Raw genomic sequence first — 22,709 nt, forward strand, 5'->3', positions numbered from 1 at the left:
TAAGACATTAAAGCTTTGTGTTGTAGTCGGGTTCGATCGTAACCACTATGTAAAATAGAAAAGAACTATTAGTCGTGCAATGACATCATTTTCTTTTTCATTCTAATTACTTCGTATAAACATAGCGAATGAAATCCTCGATTACATAATGGATGACTACAAATGATTTGAGGCAAATCACCACTGTCCAATTTGTAGGAGTAACAAATACCGCATTCAATATCACTTGTGTTTGTATAGTCATTATTTGTATTGGATGATTCAATTTGAAACGAATTTAATAAGTTCACAGAGAGACTTTCTTGTTTATTCCTGGAAAAAAAAAAGTTTTAGATTTTAATTAAAGTCCTTGTTGTAATGTTTTATACCATGCATATGATTTCCATTTTGCTTTTAAATCTTGCACACGGTTCGAACTACCAAAAAAACGAATGAGGCCAGGCTTCGTATTTTGATAATCGGGATCTAATTGGATATGAAAGGAACAGTGGTGGCCTAATGCGATGCGTCTCCACAGATCATTTCTTTTGGGGTGTTCCGGTTCGATGATTCGCATGTGTTTGTCTAGATCATCTAGACTATCAAAAAGAGGCTGGTATTTGTTTATAATACTTTCATGTTCTTCTAAAACCTGATACAAATATGGTTTAGGCGTCATCTCTTTGGGCAGATCACTGCTTATCTGCGCTGGAACAAACGGGTATTCGTTCGAAAGCGACACTCTTAATAAGTGCTCACGCTCACCCTTATCACTGTCACATTGGTAAATACACTTGTCTGAAGACACACACACACATATATATATATACACAAATTGCTTACCGAGTTACAAACACTATTTCATTCATGGTATCAGACATGCTATGAATTCTATCAAATCCAATCCTGGTCAACTCTGCATAAATACTGGTGTAGCGACCAGAAGAATAATTAAACGTCTTTACTGTTTTCTCTAATGGCACTGATTCCAAGATCTCTTTTAATTCTGTAAGAAACGACATAATATCGGTGGCTTGATGTAGCTTTGTTTCAACTGCCTTTTTGCGCTGTTCCACCAACTGTTCTAACTGTGTTGAACCAGACAGCCCGCCTTTTGGCCCAAGTTGGACCTGTATCAAATATTCTTTGCTCTGGAGATATTTAGTTTTCTACGCTATTTTTAAACTGCTTGTCTTACATGGATTGGTACATATCCTTTATATACCTTGTTGGCTTCATCAATGGGTATAATTAAAGGAAATGGTACATTGTTCATGTTGAAGTGGAGTGTTAAATAAAAACACGTCGCGCTCTCAGTCTTTATTTATTTTTCAAGTTCGCGAATATTTTTTTTTTCTTCCTCTTCTCTCTGTATCAAACCAACAACATTTAAGCATGAACGTAGCTAAACCACGTAGTATGCCGGCGGGTGCCCGTAATGTACTTCGATCCAATGATTCAGCGAGTCTTTGGAATTGTACTTTATCACCTGGTTGGACCGAAGAAGAATCCGAAATTTTAAGAAAAGCTTTGATGAAGTTTGGTGTGGGTAATTGGGCAAAGATCATTGACAGTGCCTGTTTACCAGGTAAAACCAATGCCCAAATGAATCTTCAATTACAACGATTATTGGGACAACAAAGTACAGCAGGTAAGCTTCGAAATCTTGACTTTTGCAGTTAGAAAAGAAAAAAGAAAAAACTGACATGCCCAGCTAGAATTTGCAAGTCTTCATATTGATCCTAAAGTGATTGGTGCCAAGAATGCTTTAATTCAAGGACCTGGTATTAGACGTAAGAATAACTGTATTGTCAACACTGGTGGTAAGCTCTCGCGTGAGGAACTGAAGAATAGGGTTATTGCTAACCGAGAAGCGTAAGTGATTTTTGTTTATATATAAAATGATATTGACATTATTGCAGATACCAATTACACGAATCAGAATACAAAGATATTGTTTTACCCAAAGTAGTAGATGCAAGTAAATTGGCCATGATTTTATATATAGATTGAAAAGCACAGGAACTAATCCTTTTCTTCTTTTAGCCTATGGCCACACTTGAACAAAAAAGAGAAAGCCTGAGAAGATTAGAATTGGAACTCCAAAAGGTACGACAGAGTATCATGTTGATTGGAGAAGCGCATCCATCTCGCATTGATAAATTAAAATCAAAGTTACTGTCTACTTCGCCCAAGACACCTGGTACACCCACACCAGGCAGTCCTATTTCAACCACTCCAGATACCCCAGAGGTAGAAATGCAGCCATCTGAAGATCAGGATTTACTTTTGGCTATTGCTTTACAAAAGGAAGAGGATGAATTAGTGGATATGCTTGACTCGGACTCAGATGAGGATGAAGTTGATTTTACTCATGCCAAGAAAAGAAAGGTTACTAAAGGCAAGGTTACACGTAGATAATAAAAAGGGAAACGCCTCACCAGCCTCAATTACAAAATTGATTTTTTTATTTTTATTTTTGCTAAGCAATCAGCCAAAAGCTCAACTCTTTTCTCTCTTTTCTTTTTTCTCTTCTTTCTTTTTCTTTTTTTTTTTCAAAAAAACCCCAAATCCGTTACTTTATATAATATGAATTGCTGCTTTTCAGGAGACGATGAACCTATCAAGAGAAAGATAGTAATCGTAGGTGACGGTGCATGTGGAAAGACCAGTTTATTAAGCAGATTCAGTCGAGGAAAATTCCCACAAGTAAGAATAGGAAAAACAAGCTCTTTTTTTCTTCTTCTTTTAATCATTTATGCATTTCTCTTTTTTTTCTCTAAGGGAGATTACACTCCAACTATTTTTGATAATACTGTCAAGGACATAATTGTCGATGATAAACCAGTAGTCGCAGAACTTTGGGATACAGCAGGTTACATTCGATGGACCAATCGTTCTTTATTTTTATATCTAATCATTTTATTATGCAGGCCAAGAGGATTATGATAGACTAAGAACCTTATCTTATCCTGATTCAGATGTTGTCCTCATTGCTTTTTCAGTGGATATTCCTGAATCTTTGGAGAATATCACAGAAAAGGTAACAGATCAATTATAAACATAAATAAAAAAGCAAGTGAGATGAAACTGACACATATTTTCCCATACCTATTAGTGGATGCCTGAAGTCAAAAGATTCTGTCCTGGTTTACCGTTACTATTAGTCGGTTGTAAAATCGATCTTCGAGATCAAACTCAAGTCTTACAAGAACTTGAGAAACAAGATCTTCAGCCCGTTACATATCAACAAGTAAGAAACATTACACAAACAAACAACAATAGGGCTTACACACTGACACTTTTATTGTGATTGTTATTTAGGGTTTGGCCGTCGCTAGAGAAATCGGCGCTTATAAATATGTTGAATGTTCTGCATTAACAGGTCAAGGAGTACCTGAGGTATTTAATTCGGCTATTAGAAGTACAATCAAAAAATCTTCTAGCTGTAACATCATGTAAACTTTGTAATCTCTCTCCTTATTTAAATATACTCTTATACTACACTATCTTCAGAAATCATTAGTTCAAAATGTGAATATGATCAGTTCAAAAGCCGAGTAAAATTGAGGGGGAAAAAAATTCTTACCGCTTGAGTATATCTCTGGTCGACCTAGTTACGACAACAGGTCTGGATAATTAAAGACTACATTTTCTGACATTTCTTTTTGAGCGTCTACATCTTTGTACAGATATGCTATGTCGAAATCCTACAGGACTTTATGGTCAGCACAAAAGAGAGAGAATGACCAATGTATAGTATATTTAACCGTGCAGCAATGATGGGTCCAACAAGCTGTAGATGGGTCTTTGAGTGTCAGTATTAGCTACTTGATAGGCCACTTGTAAATAGTTCGCAAAGTAGAGTGCCAAGGCCAGACGCAAATAATGTATACCCTAATTAGCCCTATCTTATGACACGAGAATTAGATTGGGCGTCTGTGTGGTCGGGACCTATCAGCTAACTATGCGGAATGTTTCAACAGTATTGTTTTGATAAGTAAGTTAGCTTTTGCTTGTTCGAAAACTTCCACGTTTTGTTGACTCTTAAAACTGAGTGTCCAGCGCTGACCTACTTCCTATGACGAATATCTGTAACATATTTGCCGAATATACGGGATCAAATCCTCGTCTCACTTTTGTCTTGTGGTGTAAGCAGATAGACTTAACTTTCTATGAATTGGATGAACTGTACATACCACATCCATTATCTAAGCGCACATTTTGTTTTTTTAAGATGTTAGTTGCAACGGCACTATTAACAAGGCATCCTCCAGGTCATAGGGTTAAAATCACTTAAAGTGACTTTAGCCGCACGTACTTGCTATGTTTTGACAACTTCTCCACGGATACATACACATCAGCAATTTCCTGTGAAATGATATGTAATACTTGTTTAGTAGGCATGGAAAACTGGGCGGTATGCAGGCCTCTGTAGTCAAATACCTTCTTCTTTAGTGTGGTGTTTGCGCAGTTAAAACGTGTACAAAAGCACTTGGAAGTCTTGCACACATAATCGAGTAAATAATTTGCGTGTATTTTTGTGATGTGAGCAACAATGATAAATTTTCTTGTCCGTCTGTCCTATTCAGCATCGTGGCTAATGCCATCAACCGATAAAACACGACTACAAAAGTCAAAGAATTGAAGGTGCTTAAAAAACTTAAACATATATACGAGTGTGCCAGACAGAGACCAATGAAAATCAATGCTGGTGACCGAATAAATTGTTTAGAATCAAGGGACGCTACTGTTATAGGCTGAATCAGGTAAAGGCTCAAAGTACTGTTGGTACGTTAATAATGGAAAGTGATTACAATTTAATATTGGGGACACACTATCCATTGACCATTAATTATAGGTGTTGACACACCTATTCCAATAAGTGCCAGCACTTCTGAAAATAGTACACACAACATAAACTATCCTTTGTAAACATCCCGTTCATCTTGCCGTTAGTGAAAGGTAATTTTGTCGGCTTCCTTCCAGGACGTCAATGTCAACGAAAAAATAAAGTAGAGTAAGGATTCAAAATAAAAATTTATTAATTTAAATAATCTGTTGATCTGAATTGAATTTAATCAAAGAGACCTGAAAGTAAAAAATAAAAGTTAGAACATGTTAAGAAACCCAATGCAATTCACAACTTACCGAAACCCATATCATCGTCAGACTCTTCCTTCTCCTCGACCTTCTCCTCCTCAGCGGGGGCATCGGAAGAGGCGGCAGCAGCACCAGAAGAGGCAGCGGGACCGGAACCAGGGGCACCAACGTTCATGAGAAGGGCCTTGAGGTCTTGACCAGCGAGAGCCTTGGCGTAGAGGGAGAACCAGATAGGCTCAACCTCAATACCGGCAGCAGCAACAAGGGTTTGGAGCTTATCGGCCTATCGAACGAAAAAATAATCCAGTTTAGTATTCTATTCATCCATCCACTAATCTATCTATTTATCTACTTACGGTGATTTCAACGTTATCATCCTCAAGGATGAGGGCAGCATAAACAACAGCAAGTTCGGCAGACATGATGAATAGGTAAGGATTCGCAAGTAACGATTTAACCCGAGGGATACAAGACGATTAAAGACCTTTTATATTTCCTCCCTTTGAAAAATTATTATATCCTTCAATCCTTGGTTCGGCCCGGGCTTATTTTTATTTTTTATATTTTTTTGTCGCCCCCATCCCGGACTCCTCACAATTTTCAGGAACACAAATTGGAACCTGAATCTTAACCTGACAGCATCCTTTTCATGGTTGGGTCCATTAACCTCTGCGTCGTGTGCTGTTATCTTGAGAACAGATGGAACGATCTCAACTTAAAACCCGTGGACACTTATCAAATGACTAACTTGTCTTTAATTTCGTTGAACCTTTCTTAATATACCGCACCATCTTCAATACAGCGTGTTTTTTTAAAAAACTTAAGTAAGTCAGGCCAAACAATGTATACCGTCGTTGCTACTTCAGATGTTACTTTGGCTTTTACATTACCTGGATTATTACGACTTCAAAAATAAACACCGTAACTGAATATGTGATAATGCGACGGCCGTATGGTCAAGGACTCCAATAATCGCCGTCATAATTCTCATAGCTTATACAAAACTATATCATAGTATCCAATAGTTATTAAAATGTTATATTTAGAAACCTCTTATAAATTTTGATAGAAAAACAGTTGCAGAGTACCGAGATTATCGCTTAGTGCCTTCACTTTTCTGTAAAGTGATTGGCCATAGGTGTTTGACAATTGCTTTTTGTTGGTTTTGTAAGTTATGGTTTATTACCCTTACATAGATAGTAGTAAATACAGAATGATTTCATTTGATGTAAACTGCCACTTCTGATGGCATCATAGTAAATAAGGGTCTTGTTGGTCAAAAAATAGATTGCTTGCATATCTATTGCCTGACTCTCCTGAAAAGTCTCTTTCCTTTTCTTCTAACTATCTGTTAAACAATCTTGTGTCATTTTATAATACTGAAAGGTGTAGAAAGTATGTACAAGCGTTTTAGGAGAGTAAAAAACATATTGTTTGCTAGCTGTCATGATTGATCGAGTGGCCCTGCGATTAAAATCGGAGTGTAAAGTAAAGTTTGCATGTCAAAAAACAGGGCAAAAGTCGAGTGGGGCCCACCCCCTTACAATAAATAATAAAAAAAAAACGAAATGAATCGCTTTGCCATTCCACGACTTTTTCAAAAGGCGAGCTATGCTACGAAATCCTTGTTACCCAACAAGACGATTAAGACTTTGTTAAAAGAAGATGCTGATCAAGTCTCGGTTCGAGGCTGGGTTAGATCTGTGCGTAAACAAAAGCAAGTTAGTTTTGCCACTATTAACGATGGTTCCAACTTGAAAGGCATTCAGGCTATTTTAAACGAAAAAGATGCTCAACTGTAAAAAAAAAAAAAGACAAGGATCCCGATTATTATGCAGACACACAAAGGACTTATATGTATGTTTAGGTTGACAACTGGAGCTTGTGTTGAGTTGCAAGGCGCACTTATTGCCAGTCCCGGTAAGGAACAAAGCAAGGAGTTACAAGTAAACCATATCAAGGTCTTGGGTGAATGTGACACTGTAAGTACATATATACGTGCTTAATTTTTATGTCTGCGTTTTCGAACTTTATTTTTGCCTATAGACATACCCACTTCAAAAGAAACGCCATACCAATGAATTCCTTAGAAGTATTGGACATTTGAGAATGCGAGGCAATACTGGTAGCGCCGTACTTCGAGTCAGAAATGCTGCCAGTGAAGGCATTCGTGATTTTTTTAGAGAGCAAGAATTTATTCTTACGAACACACCCATCTTAACCTCGCATGATTGTGAAGGAGGAGGAGAAGTTTTCAAGATCACACCTATTGACTCCAAAGAACCTACCGAGTTTTTCAAAAAACCAGTTTATTTGACCGTCTCTGGCCAATTACACGCCGAGATTATGGCATCTGCCATGTCCAGAGTCTATACATTTGGCCCTACATTCAGAGCAGAAGAATCCTTGACCTCGAGACATTTGGCAGAATTTTGGATGTTGGAAGCAGAAATGGCATTTATTGATGATTTGCAACCTCTTTTGGATGTGACAGAAGGCAGTGTCCAACAAACAACACGTCATGTATTAGACACTTGTAGCGACGATCTCGCATTTTTCAACCAATGGGTTGATAAATCTCTTTTAGAAAGATTACACAAGAGTGTAGATAAACCATTTGTCAGAATGACTTATACAGAAGCTATCGAGGTGTTACAAAAAGTCCAAGAGAAGGACAAGAATCGATTCAAATATCCCACCACTTGGGGATCCAGTCTTCAATCTGAACATGAACGTTATTTGGCTTCAGAGTATTGTCAACAACCCGTTTTCGTGACAGACTATCCCGCTGACTTGAAACCATTTTATATGAGAGCCAATGAGGATGGTAAAACCGTTGGATGCTTTGATTTGTTATTACCCGGTATTGGTGAGCTTGTGGGCGGATCCATGCGTGAAGAACGTTACGGTATCTTGGAGCAAAAGATGAAGGATGCCAAGATGAACATGGAAGATTATCAATGGTACTTGGATTTACGTAAATATGGTAGTGCTCCCCACGGTGGTTATGGTATCGGGTTTGAAAGACTGTTACTTTGGTTGACTGGTTTGGAAAATGTGCGTGAAGTCATTCCTATGCCTAGATGGGTTGGTAGTTGTAAATTTTAATTTAGAGTTTTTTTTTTGTTTTTTGTTTTATATTTTATTTTAATGAATAATAAAAAAGAAGGGAATTTATATATTAGTATTATGAATAGAACCACCAGGTGCGCCATTAAGCACTTCATCAAGACTGACATGACGGGATAACTCTTGAAATACAGTCTCGTCCACTGGTATAATCGATTTACGTCTGAAGAATTGATATTGCGTAGGTTGAGTATCAAACTGTTGCATCACGGGATGAATATCATCCTTTTGCTCTGTGGTTGTCTGTTCAGAAGGAGGAGATTCTGTTTCCAAAATATCAACATCCTCTAATAAATCATCTTGTAATACGTGTGTTGGAATGTCGTTATGCTCTATCTCAACAGTCTCCTTCATGGTCAACCTTTCTACTTTTTGCTGTAAGTATTTCCAATTATCTTCCCTTTCCTTTTGATGCTTGCGTTCAGATTGTCTTTGGTTCTTGTATTCATTGGCGCATTCATCAAATAATGTTGGATCAATATCAATACAAAGTTTTAATGCTGTATAGACCAAGCTCAAAATAGTTCTATAGCAAATAGGGATGAGCATTCAATAGGATATGGATGAAGGGTACTTACTTGTTCCAATGTGTCTTTGATGTCTTGTATAAGGTAGGGAATATGAGAGGCATAATCACCTTGATATTTTCAGCCATCATACTGACGACATATTCATTGTTCCAGTAGTACAATGCTCTTTCGGACACTTGAAAATGAGGACTTGCGACACATTGGCTTAACTTTGTGAATAAGGGACACATAATCTTTTGAAACTCGTGCACTTCCACGACATCCAAAATCTCTTCGATTTCATTCAAAAACATGACCTCCTTTGTACTGTTTACTTTGGGCCAATAACGTAAAAGTCCAGTAATAACATCGTAGGTGAGATTTTGATCCTTTTCTAAGAACTGAACTACACAGTATGCCAATTGAGGATGATATAATACAAGCGATTTTACTTTGTGTAAAGGTACGAGTACACGGGACAAGAACAATTTATGCTCCTCCTTGAGTGGTAACGCAAACCCGTTGATGATACTACCCAAGATTTCTAAGAATTCAGCAACACCGTTATGTCTTTCAGTTTCATAGATGAATTGGAAGAAGATGTTGTTGATGGATCTACGAATGAATGCACGCAGATTCAAGAATTTTCCATATATTCGGTGCAAGGTTGTTTTCAAAAAATCACGTTCTCTTGGGTCCTCACAATCGAAAAGGTCTAACAACTAACATGGATGTATTAGTTAAAACAACCCTTTCCCTACTTAAAACAATCTCTCTCTTTCTTTTCTCTTTCTTTTTTCTGTCCTTCCTTACTGTATCATTTACCTTACCTGATGAATAAATTTATGGTCAATGTGTTTCTTTGCAAAATTGATATTGAATTCGTGGGATTCCAAAAATCTCAAGAAAAATTCGTATACGATTTGTAAATGAGGCCAAGCTAATTCCAAAACTGGCTCATCTTCTTCTGGATCAAATGCGTCGCCTGTTGGGTTGACTTGGGGTGGGATAGGACGGAAAAGATTGATGGCAAACTATGAGATATGTAAGTCAATGTGAATGTATATAAAGCATTTCTTTTTGTTTACCATATTGACAATTTCTGGATAGACATTTTCAGTTAAAACCCCTCTATTCATTGAAATATGCTCCAAAATTTCCTGTAAAGTTTGACGTTTGATTTCTTTCTCTCGAAGTTCAGCAGATGCATCACTGAAATCAAACACGACGGTACATTGCTTGATCTTTTGAATGAACAAATCTGGACGCATATGACTTGGCACCTCTATTTTTTTTTTTTTTTTTTTTTTTTTTTTTAGTATAACTTTATTTAGGCAATTAATATACATATTTATACACACACTTACCATGAAAGGCAGGTGTTGGTTCCAAGACTACTTTTTCAGTAACATAAAATCGAGAAGATTTTTGTCTACGAGGTGCTTTGCTGATAGGAATTTGATCCATTGGAGCGTTTTTTAAACGATGATGTAACGGACCCGTCTTTGGTACATCTCTATCACCAGGTTTGACATGAGGAGAGTTATGCATAAAATTAGTGTTATTATTATTAATAACACGAGAATTATTCTTTATCTGTTGTGACTAGAGAATATAATGGTAAAAAAGAAAAAAAAATTAGTCATTTTCTCCTTATTTTTTATATCATTATTATATTTACCATATCAACTAGGCTTGATGAATCAACAACAATATTCGGTTTAGGTGAGTCTGGTGGTACGCTGTTATTTTCAACAGTATCGGCCGTACTTTTTCTTGTAAGCTATATTTGTAAATAGTCATTAAAATTTATACACTTTATTTTTTCTCGCCCCCCAAAAATAAAAAACTGCCTTTGTATACATACAGCTTCTTTCCATCCCTTCATCATTGTCTATTTGAACCTTGACGAAACAATTGTCAATGTCATTCTAAAAATAAGCGTGATAAAAATAAATACTTACGAGTTTGACGTCTTTGAAAAGAGAAAAAGATAGATATAAAAAGAGAGAAAGAGAGAAAGAGAAAAAAAAGTAAATAAATAAATAAAAAAAATGAAAGGCAAACAAGGAGTACAAAAAAATAGGAGGGGCTGTTGATGTAGTTTGTACCTCTTTCAATACAGCTTAATTTATATCGGGAATTAGACTTATCCAATTATAACTTTGGTTTCTCTCTTCGTCAACACTTTAATTTTTACACGCGTTTTTTTTTTTTTTTTTTTTTTCATGAATAGACCTGTCAGTGCATTTACCTTTCTTTTTGTATATAGCTAAAACTCTATTTTCTCGTTTCTATAGTTACTCGTTATTGGTGGCATTGCTCTCGACATTACTGCTACAGTTGGAAAGTCCTTATCTTCTATTCTACACACCTCTACACCAGGTCATGTAAAACAAAGTTTAGGTGGGGTCGGACGTAACGTAGCTGAGGCTGCATGGCGAACTGGTGGTCATCATGTGAAGCTCGTGTCTGTTGTTGGTTCTGATTTAGCAGGTGAAGCTGTAAAGCAAGGCATGAAGTCCATTGGCATGGTAAATGCAGCAACAGACTTCCTTTACTTGTCACTAACAATAGAGGATTTAGAATACTGAATATATTCAAACCCTCGAAAACCAGCCCACTGCTGTAAATATGCAATCTAAAAACAGATAAAATGTGTGATACCAATATAGAGTGATTGTAGGTTTACAATGCATTGCACTCAAATGATGGACAGTTAGTGGCTGCTGTTGCCGATATGAATATCTTTGATTCGATGGATGTGAGTCGCATTGTATCGATTATTCAGGCAGAAAAGCCTAATTTTGTATGCTTTGATGGCAATATCACATCAGACATGATGAGATCCATTACTGTTACATGCAAGTCACTTTCAATTCCAGGTAAAAAAAATAAAATTAAGGGGGTGTAAAAAAAAAAAAAAAGTAAATTTTGATTTATATGTGATGTAAAGCTCTCTTTGAACCTACATCGGTGCCTAAATCTTTAAAGTTATTCCAACATGCGGAGACGATTCAAGCTCAATCTGTTCAATATACCTCTCCAAACCAATTTGAATTGGAAGCAATGTGTGATACCATTCATTCTCATCCCATCTTGTCATTAAAGACCCCTATTTCCAAGCATGTTCAGCAGTTGAAAAGTAAACACTAATGACAAAAAAGAAAGAGAGAGAGAGAGGGGTTACGGGTAATTAATTATTATTTTTTTGGGGGTGAGATAGATGCACCTCAATTAGCCCATTCGGTATTGCCACACGCAATTTACTTGTCCAATTATATTCCCAATATTGTTACGAAATTAGGTGAACAGGGATGTTTATATGTGGGTCAAACAAATGCTGGTCACTCGGTTGTTAAATATTTTTCACCTGAATATATCCAGCCAGATGAAATTAAGAGTGTAACAGGTGCGGGTGATTGGTAAGTGTATATATTTTCCGCAGGTCATATATCCTTGTTGACATTTGCTTTCAATAGCTTTGTGGGTACTTTAATAGCAAACCTACAACACTCGTCGACTTCTTTTATGAATCAAATCATTAATAATGCTCAACTCTCATCTATTCGAACATTAAAGTCAACAAACGCTGTAAGCAGTAAAATTAACCGTGATTTACTATTTCAGAAATAAAATATGAATCCCCCTGATGGTTTACCCGTTTTTTTTTTTTTATTTTTTATTATTTGTGACTGAGTTTCCGGGGTTGGAGAGAAACATATAAAGGTAAAGGTGAGAGAACCCCGCGTTTCTTTTTTTTTTCCTTGTTTATTTCTTTAACAAAAAAAATGTTTGCCACTTCTCGTCTTTTCTCTATTGCTGCCAAGCGTTCTTTCTCCACCTCTGCTGCTAACCTCTCCAAGGTTGCTGTTCTCGGTGCCGCTGGTGGTATTGGTCAACCTTTATCTTTGTTGTTGAAGGAAAACCCTCATGTTACCCACCTTTCCCTCTACGATATCGTCAACGCTCCTGGTGTTGCCGCTGATATTGGTCACATCAACACCAACTCCATCGTTACTGGTCACACTCCCGAAAACGACGGTTTGAAGGAAGCTCTTACTGATGCTCACGTCGTTGTCATCCCCGCTGGTATTCCCCGTAAGCCTGGTATGACCCGTGATGATCTCTTCAACACCAACGCCTCCATTGTTCGTGACCTTGCCACTGCTGCTGCCAAGTAAGTTTATATATAATACAGAGAAAGAGAGACACTGTGTGTGCATGTGTGCATGTGTGTTTGGTACAAGTAAAGGGAGAGAATATAGATACTAACTTTCGTCGCTAGGTACTGTCCTAATGCTCATTTCCTCATCATCTCCAACCCTGTCAACTCCACTGTTCCCATCTTTGCTGAGACCATGAAGAAGGCTGGTGTCTTCAACCCCAAGCGTCTCTATGGTGTTACCACCCTTGATGTTGTCCGTGCTTCTCGTTTCGTTGCCCAAACCAAGAACCTCGACCCCAAGGATGTTAAGGTCACTGTTGTTGGTGGTCACTCCGGTGTCACCATTGTCCCTCTCCTCTCTCAAACCGGTCTTGAATTCACCAAGGAAGAGCTCGATGCTTTAACTCACCGTATCCAATTCGGTGGTGATGAAGTTGTTCAAGCCAAGAACGGTACTGGTTCTGCCACTCTCTCCATGGCTTATGCTGGTGCCCGTATGGCCAACTCTGTTTTGGAAGCCACTGTTGGTGGTAAGAAGGGTGTCGTTGAGCCCTCTTTCGTCCAATCTGATATCTTTGCCAAGGAAGGTGTTGAGTTCTTCTCTACCAACATTGAACTCGGTCCCGAAGGTGTCGAGAAGATCCACGGTCTCGGTGAGATCTCTGACTACGAGAAGGAGCTCATCTCCAAGGCTGTTCCCGAATTAAAGAAGAACATTGTCAAGGGTAACGCTTTCGTCCAATAAATCGTTTGACATTATACATATTTCCCCCCACACACACACTCTCTCTCACTCACATTAACATAATAAAAATTTGAATTTTACCATTTTACTTGTATTAAAAATATTTAATTTCCCGTTCTTATCAGGGGTCATTTGACGTCATTTAACCCATTGTCTTTTTCTGTGCGGGGAACATAAAATTGCATGATAATCGCAGGGGCAGAACTTTTTTTTTTTTTTTTTTTTTTGCCCAGATTGGATAAAGGCTGCATGATCGTTTTGCCATGTACAACCCCAACTTATTTTTTTTTATTTAATGTTTTAAAACAGACAGTAGGATTACCATTTCTTATATGGCAAGAACTTTCCATCCAGTGTGATCTTTACACGGTCTCCCTTTGGATCTTCAATCTTTTTTTGACACTAATGGTGAGCATGTGTTTCTATTATTTATTTTTACATGCTTACCTTGTCAACATTGGCTTTGAAATCAATAGCAGACATAATTCCATCACCAAACTATATTTGGATTAGTCCCCATACTCTTTTTTTTTTTTTTTTTTTTTTTTTTTGCAATTCTACCTTTTCGTGAATGATTGCTTTCAATGGATATCCAAATACTTGAATCATTTCAATGAATCGATATAAAGTCGGATCAGTGGGAGGCATTGGCATTAGACTATCATGTGCGTGTGTGTGTGAATATGTATGCCAACTTTTTTTATGTTTGTTTGTTTTGCATAATATTTTACCCTCCTCTTGAAGGATAGAAATGTTCGCCCATTTCGTCTACCAAATGACTTGTTGGGATATTTAATATTTCACACAGTTTCTGGATTTCATGTCTAGTTGGTTTTGCCTATAGAATAACGCGAATAAACATTTAAAATGTATAAAATACATCAACTATCTCTAACTGTTACCTGTCCATAAAAAATGGAAGCGGCATACACTTCGTTACATTCCATTGCTTTACCAATATCTTCAAAGCTACACATGTTATATCTTTGTCAGTAACAAAAACAGTAGATCGGTGCACTGTTTGCTCTTACCTTAATTTTCGTTCAGCTTTTGCTTGGAACATACGTGTTTGAACAGCACTGAGTTTTGGGTCCTGTTTTTAAAAGAGTAAGATACAAAATTTTGCTTTGAATGTTTTCGTGATTACCGTCATTAGTGTAAGAAAAAGAAAAAATAGTGTTGGTGTTTTTCGCATTTTTGCATTTACAATTAAACACGTATTTAAGCCCCGCGAGAGGTGACGCCGCATAAGGCCATTTGTAAACATTTATTACGACTTCGCTTGGATGCTTAACTAAAATGTAAGAGACGACGTGCACTTATGGCACCTCAATGAGAACTATGCACTCTAAAGTACTAACTGCGGATTTTAATTATATTATTGTTTCCAGGCCTGCAATATTTGGATTGATATAAAGTAGCCATTACCGGGTAATTAGTATCAGAATAAGGTTTGAACATTCAAGCACGATATATATAAATTTACAATGTAGTCAGATAAAAGTTAAAAGTAATGGATTTAAGAGGAGAGATTCTTATATGGATATATTAGAGGACATATGTTTGAAATTGTTTATAATCATATCGCCAAGTCTATTCACAAGCTTTATTTTATAACCTGTGAATTAGTGAAAAAGACACAAACTAAAAATAAAAAAAAAAAAAAAAAAAAAAAAAAAAAAAAAAAAAACCTGCAAGCTTCTCTAAAGGCAAACACAAAATGTGCTGGGTTTACTTATTCTGACAGAGCAAAAAATCACAAAGGCTTGTAAATAACCTGAAATATATGACGGAATGCTACACCAAAAAAAAGTCATGGGGAAGATATAAAGGTAGGTTTATTAAGTTCTTCTAATAGTGACAATGGTCCTTTTGTGTGTCTTTGTTACTAATCAGAAGAAAAACAGCGGTTTGCTTGTTTGGACGATAAAATCAGGACTTTTGATGATATCAGAATGGTTTTTATTATGATTAATTCTTTTTACGCTTTAGTTTATTCTTAAGTAGCCGAATTGATTATACAAGGATTTGGCGGGAAAAGAACTAAAGTGATATAGCAAATGGGTACATTAATTGTGTATCAAGTCAAAAACTGGAGAGAGAGGATGAAAAAAAAAAAAGTCATGCTTATTTTAAGACAAAAAAAAAAAATAAGTCCCTTACTTTGGTACATATATGCCTTTGAATATCACATCGATGTTATTGTTGTTACTTTTATTTTTTTTTTTATTGTTTTGCTTTCAGCTAATTCAATCCGTAAAGAATAAACCGCCTTTTTGTTACTATTTATAATCATAAAACAATCGTCTTTTTCTGGGCATTACACCACTTTTCAAAGGATTGGTCTCTTTGTGCATGATCTTCATTGTGTCAATTTTTTTGCCACCATATATATGTCAGTAGTTTTCCGGAGTTATTTACCCCTTATAAACCACAACCATAAATAAAAAAAAGCCAGATATGAAAAGAAAGCAGACTAAACAGAACAATTCCCATCGAAAAAAGAAGCTAAAGTCTTCCCATCGCCGTCTTAAAGCATCCCCAACCCAAAATACTGCTGCTCATGTTAATGCTAAGAGTAATCATACACGTCTGTTTTTAATTTCAGAACAAGCTGAAGATGAAGTTATCTCTGAAGCAGTAACGCCAATATCAGAAGAAGCCAATCAATCTACCACGGAGGAAACCATTCAACCTTCTGAAGAAGAGCCTGACCACTCGGAAGAGCAAATTAATGCTGAACACCAATTGCTAGAAGAGCCTAATTCATCGTCTGAAGATGATAGTTCACCTGAACACGTTTCATCTCCTGAAGATTACGTGTCATCTGAATCCAGCTCTACAACCATCTCTTCCCCAGAAGACGGCTCTTCCAATGGCAGTAATTCGTCTGAGGAAACACATTTGTTCGAAGAAGCCGACTCACCCACAGCGCTTATCGAATCAGACGAGGAATTTACTGGAGAAGACTTAAATCGTGTTGAAGGTACAGAAGTTATTGAAGAGATTACCGGAGAAGACATTACACCAGTTTCAGAAACTACCGAATCCGAAGAGATAGCTACTAGAGACGATACCCATCATGTTGAAGAAACAGAAAATGTTGAATCCGAAGAGGCAACTACTGGGGAAGACAGCAATCGTATCGAAGAAGAGACCCATAATACTGAGGAAAACGCTGAACCTGAAGAAGGAGATACTAGACAAGAAGAGGCAGCTACTGAAGATGAAATTCATACACCTGAAGAAACTCATCCTATTTCTCAAGAAGAAACCAATAATAACTCTGGTACGGAACAAGTTAGCGCCGCCCCAGAAGAAGAGGAAGCCGAAACTTCGGGCGAACTAGAAAGGATTAATCAACAACTAGACCCTCCCGAACCGTCAACAATTCAAACTGATATATTTCCATTGCCTTTAGTAGCAATACCTGCCACTGAATCATCAATCGATATACTTATGAATGTAACACGTGCATTTGAGCATGCCGTAGATACTGCCATTGCCCAGCTTTCTGACAACTTGGCTGCTATTTCAAGACAAGTTACTTCGGAGTTTGACTCTTTTGAGATAGCCGTGGCACCATCATCACCATCACCATCACCAACACCACCACCACCACAAATCTTTACCAATGGGCTTCTGACCGAAGCAGAAGCTTTAATAAATCGTCACATATTTGATGAAATTCAAGATAATGAAGAGGAACATGCCTTGGAACTTGGTCAACGTCAAACGCGAGTAGAAGTGCCATTTCATCATGATCCACCCTCCTTAGGATACTTGATTACGCCCAGAACAAGAATACCTCGTGCGACAAATGAACTCGCAAACGGAGCCCGGCATTTGTCTGATATTACTTTAGATACACTACGGTTACCAAGTCATCATCATTCGACACCCATTGGAGTTGAAGAGTCTGAGGATAGTAGTGATCAATCTGATTTGCCAACACCCTAATTAAATAAACCAACCTTACTCACTAAGCCTGTTACCTGTCCTCCCCCCCCCTTTTTTTTTAATAAAAAGATAAGAGATCTGATTCTTTTTAATTTCCAAAAATAAAGAATGGCTAAGAGAGAGACAAGAATTTAAGGTTATAAAATGTTATATTTGTTGAAATGAAGATTTATTAGGTGAAGTATTGGTGGGAAGGCTTGTAAAATAAATGCGGCACTCTTATTTGTGGATGTTGACGGGCAGGCTATTCATTCCTCATAAGCAAACGTCTGCTGTAATTGCTTAATCACAGTCCAATCACGCATATTGACAAGGCCTCGAAGATGGTCTCCTCACCCAATGAAGGCAACAAGCGCGTAAACCACCCAATCCATCAGGTGAGTGGGTAATACAATACACAGTACACTAGGTTGTTGAGGTTGCTGTTTTTACAGTCAAGTTAAACAAATAAAAAAAAATCAGATGACTGGGCTTTTTTTTTTTTCGGACGAATGAGAAATCAAAAACCAGAAATTGCATCAGGGACATTCAGTGTTCCTAACGATGTATAGACAAGATCCTTTGATAGTCTTGCATAAGCAGATAAGACAACTGAAAGATAACCAATAGCAAATTTTCAAAGCACAATAAAAGAGACCATTATCGAACTTGATAAAAAGAACAGATAGCAAAGAAAGCAGATAATAAGACACGTAATGCAATGATTAAACGAAACATATATTATAAATAATCGATAAAAAGGTTGAATTATCAGTTACACAGGGAGGTGACCTTTCTTTCTATAGTGCCATTTTCATTTGCTCTATCAAAAGGAAAAATGCTCCGATTCAAACAAAAATTGTTTTAAACACACTGACAAAATAACGTGGGTTTTTTTTAGTTTGTTGTCTGAAAAGCTTTTTGTTTTGGGGCATTTTTTTATTGGTATTCCCCCTCTTTTTTTGCTTGTTTGTTTATTTGTTGAATCCTTTTATTTGATCAGGTTACTACTCATTCACGAAGCACACACACACAAGAAATAAGAAGGGTGTTTCAAAGTTTTTTTTTTTTTTTTTTTTTTTTCTGTAGCCAATAAAAATAAATAAATTTACGCTTTTTTGTTTTTTTGTTTTGTTTCTCTCTTCTTCTTTTTCATTCTTTACAACATATCAAATTAAGAAGATGAACATGTATAATAGAGAGTTTAAAACGGTTTTTGTGGATGATCCAAGTGGAGAAAATGAAGACATCATGAAAAACACGTTTAAGAATGGTAAAAAAAAAAAGGAGGGATAATATACAAACAAACAAAGCGTTTATATTGTATAAATAGTTGAAATCGTTGCAAATGCACAGGATGCCATGTTATCCATCATGACCAGAAAAAATTGTACGATGCCTATTTTATTGTTGATTGATATCGATCATCATTTTTGTTTCCTTGAGAAGATATGCCAATCTATTCAATACGATCACCTCATGAACATTATCCCTATCGGTAAGATGGAATAAACAAAAAAAAAAATCAGTAAAGAAATGATGTTTCTAATATGGATCAAAAATAAAGCCTGCTCAAAAAACGATTCATATCCTTTAATGATAGAATGTATTCAAACAGGCGCCTCTGATTTTATTTTAAAGCCATTTAGAGAACCCGTCATGAAGACGATGTTTTTGGTAAGTTTGGTTTTCCGAAAAGGGAATGGAAAAAGAAGCTTCTAAGATTTATGAATACACTAGAATGTGCATCGTCATCAAAGTAAACCCGTCCAGAGAACCATTCAGGATAGACTTGATTTTATATCCAAAGACGACAATTGGTATAGCCTACAAAAACTGTATTTCCAGTCGATTTTAATTTATTTACCTCACACTCATCTTTTTAGGTTGTCAAACAACCTACATAAGCAATATATCCTAGAACCCAGTATGCAAAAGAGACAGTCTATTTACGATTTATCAAGGTCAGTCTTTTTTTTAAAAAAGAAACACGGAATTTAGAATGTTACTCATTATCCGAATTCATTTAAAATAGTGATCGTCAAGCATTTTTAAAAGAGTTTGTGTGTGACTGGAATTTTTCACCATTGGATTTAAATGATGTTGAGCTAGTTCATTGCGTTTACATCATGTTGGACCAAACATTCGAACAATTAACCGAATTAAACTCACTTCGAATGAAAAAAGGCAAGTCAAAAAAATAATGATAAAAAACCAGGTACGAGTTACACCAAAAAAAATGATATTTATGCTCCCCCCGACACATTCCAAAATTAGATGTTATGTACGACTTTATCTTTGACGTTTGCAATTCGTATCACAATTCAAATCCATATCATAACTTTAAGCATGCGGTGGACGTGATGCAATCGACATGGTACACACTCTGCTCGATCCACCTTTTAAACCCCATTGGGTGGTCTCCCAACCTGCAAAAAAATCAGACATTACACCAAAAGCGGCTGAAAGATTTGCTACGACCGATTGATATACTTGCCTTATTAATGGCTAGTTTAGGACACGACGTTGGACACCCGGGCGTGAATAATGGTTTCATGGTAATACAATGATAAATTATTATTTTTACACACACTAAAAAAAAAAAAACTTCTTAATTGTTATATAGGTGACGACGGCTACACCATTAGCAGTGATATACAATGACAAATCCGTATTGGAAAGCTATCATTCGATGGCTTTTTTTAAATTAGTGTGTAAATATTTTGCTCATGCCAATATTGATATTGAAGCTTGTTCAGACTATAAAGGTACACAAGAAAAGATTGAACACATATCACCTATTAGGATTATCTTCTAATTCATTTTACAAAGATTTCAGAAGGATCGTGGTGCACAGTATCTTGTGTACAGACATGGGATGTCATCAAGACTATTTGGCCAGTATTATTCAAACCACGAGGGAAATAAACGAGCATGCGAGAGCACTAAGCCAAGAAGAGGAGAGATTAGTATTGTGTAGTGCCATTATGAAATGTGCCGATATTAGTAATTGTGTAAGTCATCTAAAAAGTTCTATACTATATCCATAAATTTTATTACTCTTTTTCATTTTTGTTTGTTGTACTTGTAATGACACACAAAGTGGAGGGGTTAATTCCCCCCACCTACCTATCTTCTATAGACTCGACCTTTTGATAATGCTAAACGATGGGCCATGATATTGGCAGAGGAATTTTCGATGCAAGGTGATTTAGAAAGAGAATTAGGGATACCTTCTTTACCCATCAATGAACGCGGTAAAGTATCATTACCTGATTTCCAACTGTATTTCATGGAGAATGTGGCAATGGATCTGTATGTATCGTTTGGTCACTTGTTTCCAGAAATGAAGTATTGTGCAGAAAATATCAAGAAAAATATCGAAATTTGGCAAGCGAAAAAGAAAGAAGCTTGTCATCCTTGAAATTTTATTTGTAAAACCATCTCTCTCTCTAATTTTCTCCACTTTCCGTCAAAAGTTACACACAACATGTATTCTAATTTCGTAGATTTTGCACTCCTTTTATTTATTTTTTACATATATATATATATACATACATATATCTCTCTTCTTTCATTCTCATCTTTCTTTTTTATTCTTTATATCATGGCTAAATCAATGAAGAAGGGGTTTTTGAACATACTGTCCTATGTAAATATAGAGATGTTAATTTTTTTTTTTTTGACATGTTGACATTAACATTTGTATATTGTAGACTAGAGAGTTAGTATTGACCTGTAACTTCTTGACGGTGTTATATTTGAGGTCATTCCATATTGTTTACTTTACGTTAACAGCAGCCACAACGGTGATTAGTGCCAAAATTCTCAAGCGTATTATCAAACAAGCCCGTCCACCTCCTCGAGTAACAGCCAATGGTAAGATACAAAAGCAAAAGAAGAGTTACGGTATGCCTTCTTCCCATTCGTCTGCCATCTTCTTCTTGAACACGTATCTGCAATGTTTGTTCAATGCAGCTTTTACGTGGCAAAATATCTGCATCTTGGTCTTCTTTCATGGGTTTGCGATATCTGTAGTCTGGTCTCGTGTACGCTTAGGCCATCATACCGAGTCACAAGTGATTGCTGGTAGTCTCTTTGGATTTTCATGCGCTTTGGTCGCCTTTTATCTTTGGAAGAACTATTTCTCGGCATTTGACCTTGATGGTCATATTGATGGTGTCTTTACCCATGTCTTGCAACTTCGTACAAGATAAAACGAAGAAAATATCTCAAAAATACCCTTTTGTGTGTTTCGTAGCACACGCTTACACATAATATTAGCATATCCCTCCTCTACTCCTATCTCTCTCTCTCTTTCTTTCTGTCTCTCCTATAACATTTATTTTACAAGAGAACAAATAAATAAAAAAAGCATGAACTTTCTTTATATTTTATTCAATAATCAGGACATGTTGGTTTACCCAGCAACGGACAACAGGGATCAGGCGAGTCTAAATTACAAGTCAAAAAAAAAAGTAATACAAGGTTTGATTGAAATTTACTTACTCAGATAACCACAAGATTGCGGACATGCTTTTGGACACTTTTTCAAATACAGAGAGCACACTCGATTTCGGCAATCCCGACGCTTCTTCTTATCCGAGCGAGACCATCTCTTGGTAAGCATCCATGTACTAATTCGTACATATATATATAATTAGAAACATTGGCTACTGTAAAAAAAAAAAAGAGTAATTATATGGGTGCTACGTTACGTTGGACTCTGTTTGGTGAACGGATCGATGTTTCCGTTTTTCACTGACGGATAATGATCGGGGTTGAACGCTGTGACAACAAACATGCAACACACCAACAGAACGACCAAAGAAGCTTTCATTTTTTTCTTATATTTTGTACCAGTGAAATAAGAAGATTTCGTTGTTCAAGACGGGATGCATTTATATGAGTTTTTTTTTTTTTTATATATATATGTAGTCGTGAATGGGAGTTAGACCGAGCATGATTTAATTATGGTACATGCAAGAGAAGATGAGGAATTCAAGGAGTATATAAACGCACGCACGCACGCACGTACAACTCCTCTCTTTTTTTTTTTTTTTTTTTTTTTTTTTCGTCGGGTTAGTTTTTTGATGTTGTTGTGATTTATTGACAAGGTGTACATCTGTCGTACCAA

The 22,709-nt window shown here is 36.6% G+C and overlaps 13 protein-coding genes across 13 annotated transcripts; 8 read left to right on the plus strand and 5 right to left on the minus strand.

Annotated features, from left to right (window-relative positions):
- Positions 1-7: 7 nt before the first annotated feature.
- On the minus strand, positions 8-1,001 carry EV154DRAFT_540799 (Fanconi anemia complex, subunit FancL, WD-repeat containing domain protein; the record flags this gene model as incomplete). Its single annotated transcript, XM_051604444.1, has 4 exons — positions 8-45; positions 161-312; positions 369-752; positions 823-1,001. 4 exons carry the CDS (start codon positions 999-1,001, stop codon positions 8-10), a joined length of 753 nt encoding a protein of 250 aa, XP_051451029.1.
- Positions 1,002-1,191: 190 nt separating this feature from the next.
- Positions 1,192-2,453, plus strand: EV154DRAFT_127298 (uncharacterized protein). The gene is made up of 4 exons (XM_051593990.1): positions 1,192-1,630; positions 1,698-1,854; positions 1,902-1,956; positions 2,026-2,453. Exons 1-4 carry the CDS (start codon positions 1,375-1,377, stop codon positions 2,398-2,400), a joined length of 843 nt encoding a protein of 280 aa, XP_051451030.1. The 5' UTR covers positions 1,192-1,374; the 3' UTR covers positions 2,401-2,453.
- Position 2,454: 1 nt separating this feature from the next.
- EV154DRAFT_127299 (P-loop containing nucleoside triphosphate hydrolase protein) lies at positions 2,455-3,516 on the plus strand. The gene is made up of 5 exons (XM_051593991.1): positions 2,455-2,688; positions 2,764-2,854; positions 2,913-3,022; positions 3,098-3,232; positions 3,304-3,516. The coding sequence occupies exons 1-5, from the start codon at positions 2,569-2,571 to the stop codon at positions 3,439-3,441; spliced, it is 594 nt and encodes a 197-aa protein (XP_051451031.1). The 5' UTR covers positions 2,455-2,568; the 3' UTR covers positions 3,442-3,516.
- Positions 3,517-4,999: 1,483 nt separating this feature from the next.
- EV154DRAFT_556697 (60S acidic ribosomal protein P1) lies at positions 5,000-5,504 on the minus strand (the record flags this gene model as incomplete). Its single annotated transcript, XM_051605371.1, has 3 exons — positions 5,000-5,070; positions 5,131-5,365; positions 5,439-5,504. The coding sequence occupies 3 exons, from the start codon at positions 5,502-5,504 to the stop codon at positions 5,057-5,059; spliced, it is 315 nt and encodes a 104-aa protein (XP_051451032.1). The 3' UTR covers positions 5,000-5,056.
- A 1,114-nt stretch (positions 5,505-6,618) lies between these two features.
- EV154DRAFT_530457 (asparaginyl-tRNA synthetase) lies at positions 6,619-8,266 on the plus strand. Its single transcript, XM_051603747.1, has 3 exons — positions 6,619-6,880; positions 6,950-7,064; positions 7,129-8,266. Exons 1-3 carry the CDS (start codon positions 6,651-6,653, stop codon positions 8,188-8,190), a joined length of 1,407 nt encoding a protein of 468 aa, XP_051451033.1. The 5' UTR covers positions 6,619-6,650; the 3' UTR covers positions 8,191-8,266.
- On the minus strand, positions 8,205-10,783 carry EV154DRAFT_530458 (phosphatase 2A regulatory B subunit-domain-containing protein). Its single transcript, XM_051603748.1, has 8 exons — positions 10,685-10,783; positions 10,588-10,624; positions 10,402-10,503; positions 10,088-10,325; positions 9,809-10,005; positions 9,551-9,754; positions 8,790-9,442; positions 8,205-8,737 (listed from the first exon to the last, which is right to left on the minus strand). The coding sequence occupies exons 2-8, from the start codon at positions 10,609-10,611 to the stop codon at positions 8,257-8,259; spliced, it is 1,899 nt and encodes a 632-aa protein (XP_051451034.1). The 5' UTR covers positions 10,612-10,624; positions 10,685-10,783; the 3' UTR covers positions 8,205-8,256.
- On the plus strand, positions 10,483-12,387 carry EV154DRAFT_530461 (Ribokinase-like protein). The gene is made up of 9 exons (XM_051603749.1): positions 10,483-10,503; positions 10,588-10,624; positions 10,832-10,960; positions 11,021-11,254; positions 11,307-11,348; positions 11,407-11,605; positions 11,677-11,865; positions 11,947-12,145; positions 12,203-12,387. The coding sequence occupies exons 3-9, from the start codon at positions 10,949-10,951 to the stop codon at positions 12,354-12,356; spliced, it is 1,029 nt and encodes a 342-aa protein (XP_051451035.1). The 5' UTR covers positions 10,483-10,503; positions 10,588-10,624; positions 10,832-10,948; the 3' UTR covers positions 12,357-12,387.
- A 26-nt stretch (positions 12,388-12,413) lies between these two features.
- On the plus strand, positions 12,414-13,720 carry EV154DRAFT_607657 (malate dehydrogenase, NAD-dependent). The gene is made up of 2 exons (XM_051607626.1): positions 12,414-12,900; positions 13,009-13,720. Exons 1-2 carry the CDS (start codon positions 12,512-12,514, stop codon positions 13,631-13,633), a joined length of 1,014 nt encoding a protein of 337 aa, XP_051451036.1. The 5' UTR covers positions 12,414-12,511; the 3' UTR covers positions 13,634-13,720.
- A 118-nt stretch (positions 13,721-13,838) lies between these two features.
- Positions 13,839-14,801, minus strand: EV154DRAFT_530474 (cyanate hydratase). The gene is made up of 7 exons (XM_051603750.1): positions 14,781-14,801; positions 14,665-14,726; positions 14,536-14,602; positions 14,365-14,471; positions 14,195-14,291; positions 14,081-14,131; positions 13,839-14,023 (listed from the first exon to the last, which is right to left on the minus strand). The coding sequence occupies exons 1-7, from the start codon at positions 14,784-14,786 to the stop codon at positions 13,952-13,954; spliced, it is 462 nt and encodes a 153-aa protein (XP_051451037.1). The 5' UTR covers positions 14,787-14,801; the 3' UTR covers positions 13,839-13,951.
- Positions 14,802-16,093: 1,292 nt separating this feature from the next.
- On the plus strand, positions 16,094-17,593 carry EV154DRAFT_571040 (uncharacterized protein; the record flags this gene model as incomplete). The annotated part of the gene is made up of 1 exon (XM_051606232.1): positions 16,094-17,593. One exon carries the CDS (start codon positions 16,094-16,096, stop codon positions 17,591-17,593), a length of 1,500 nt encoding a protein of 499 aa, XP_051451038.1.
- A 1,134-nt stretch (positions 17,594-18,727) lies between these two features.
- Positions 18,728-21,115, plus strand: EV154DRAFT_127520 (uncharacterized protein). Its single transcript, XM_051593992.1, has 10 exons — positions 18,728-18,845; positions 18,906-19,070; positions 19,140-19,249; positions 19,313-19,392; positions 19,459-19,536; positions 19,608-19,759; positions 19,850-20,130; positions 20,199-20,340; positions 20,405-20,586; positions 20,715-21,115. The coding sequence occupies exons 1-10, from the start codon at positions 18,755-18,757 to the stop codon at positions 20,994-20,996; spliced, it is 1,563 nt and encodes a 520-aa protein (XP_051451039.1). The 5' UTR covers positions 18,728-18,754; the 3' UTR covers positions 20,997-21,115.
- Positions 21,080-21,879, plus strand: EV154DRAFT_530482 (phosphatidic acid phosphatase type 2/haloperoxidase). Its single transcript, XM_051603751.1, has 2 exons — positions 21,080-21,224; positions 21,289-21,879. Exons 1-2 carry the CDS (start codon positions 21,180-21,182, stop codon positions 21,787-21,789), a joined length of 546 nt encoding a protein of 181 aa, XP_051451040.1. The 5' UTR covers positions 21,080-21,179; the 3' UTR covers positions 21,790-21,879.
- Positions 21,817-22,584, minus strand: EV154DRAFT_530483 (uncharacterized protein). The gene is made up of 3 exons (XM_051603752.1): positions 22,291-22,584; positions 22,082-22,209; positions 21,817-22,026 (listed from the first exon to the last, which is right to left on the minus strand). The coding sequence occupies exons 1-3, from the start codon at positions 22,410-22,412 to the stop codon at positions 21,971-21,973; spliced, it is 306 nt and encodes a 101-aa protein (XP_051451041.1). The 5' UTR covers positions 22,413-22,584; the 3' UTR covers positions 21,817-21,970.
- Positions 22,585-22,709: the final 125 nt, after the last annotated feature.

The sequence above is a fragment of the Mucor mucedo genome (genome assembly GCF_025094135.1).
Source record: "Mucor mucedo strain NRRL 3635 chromosome Unknown EV154scaffold_210, whole genome shotgun sequence".
NCBI classification, from domain to species: domain Eukaryota; kingdom Fungi; phylum Mucoromycota; class Mucoromycetes; order Mucorales; family Mucoraceae; genus Mucor; species Mucor mucedo.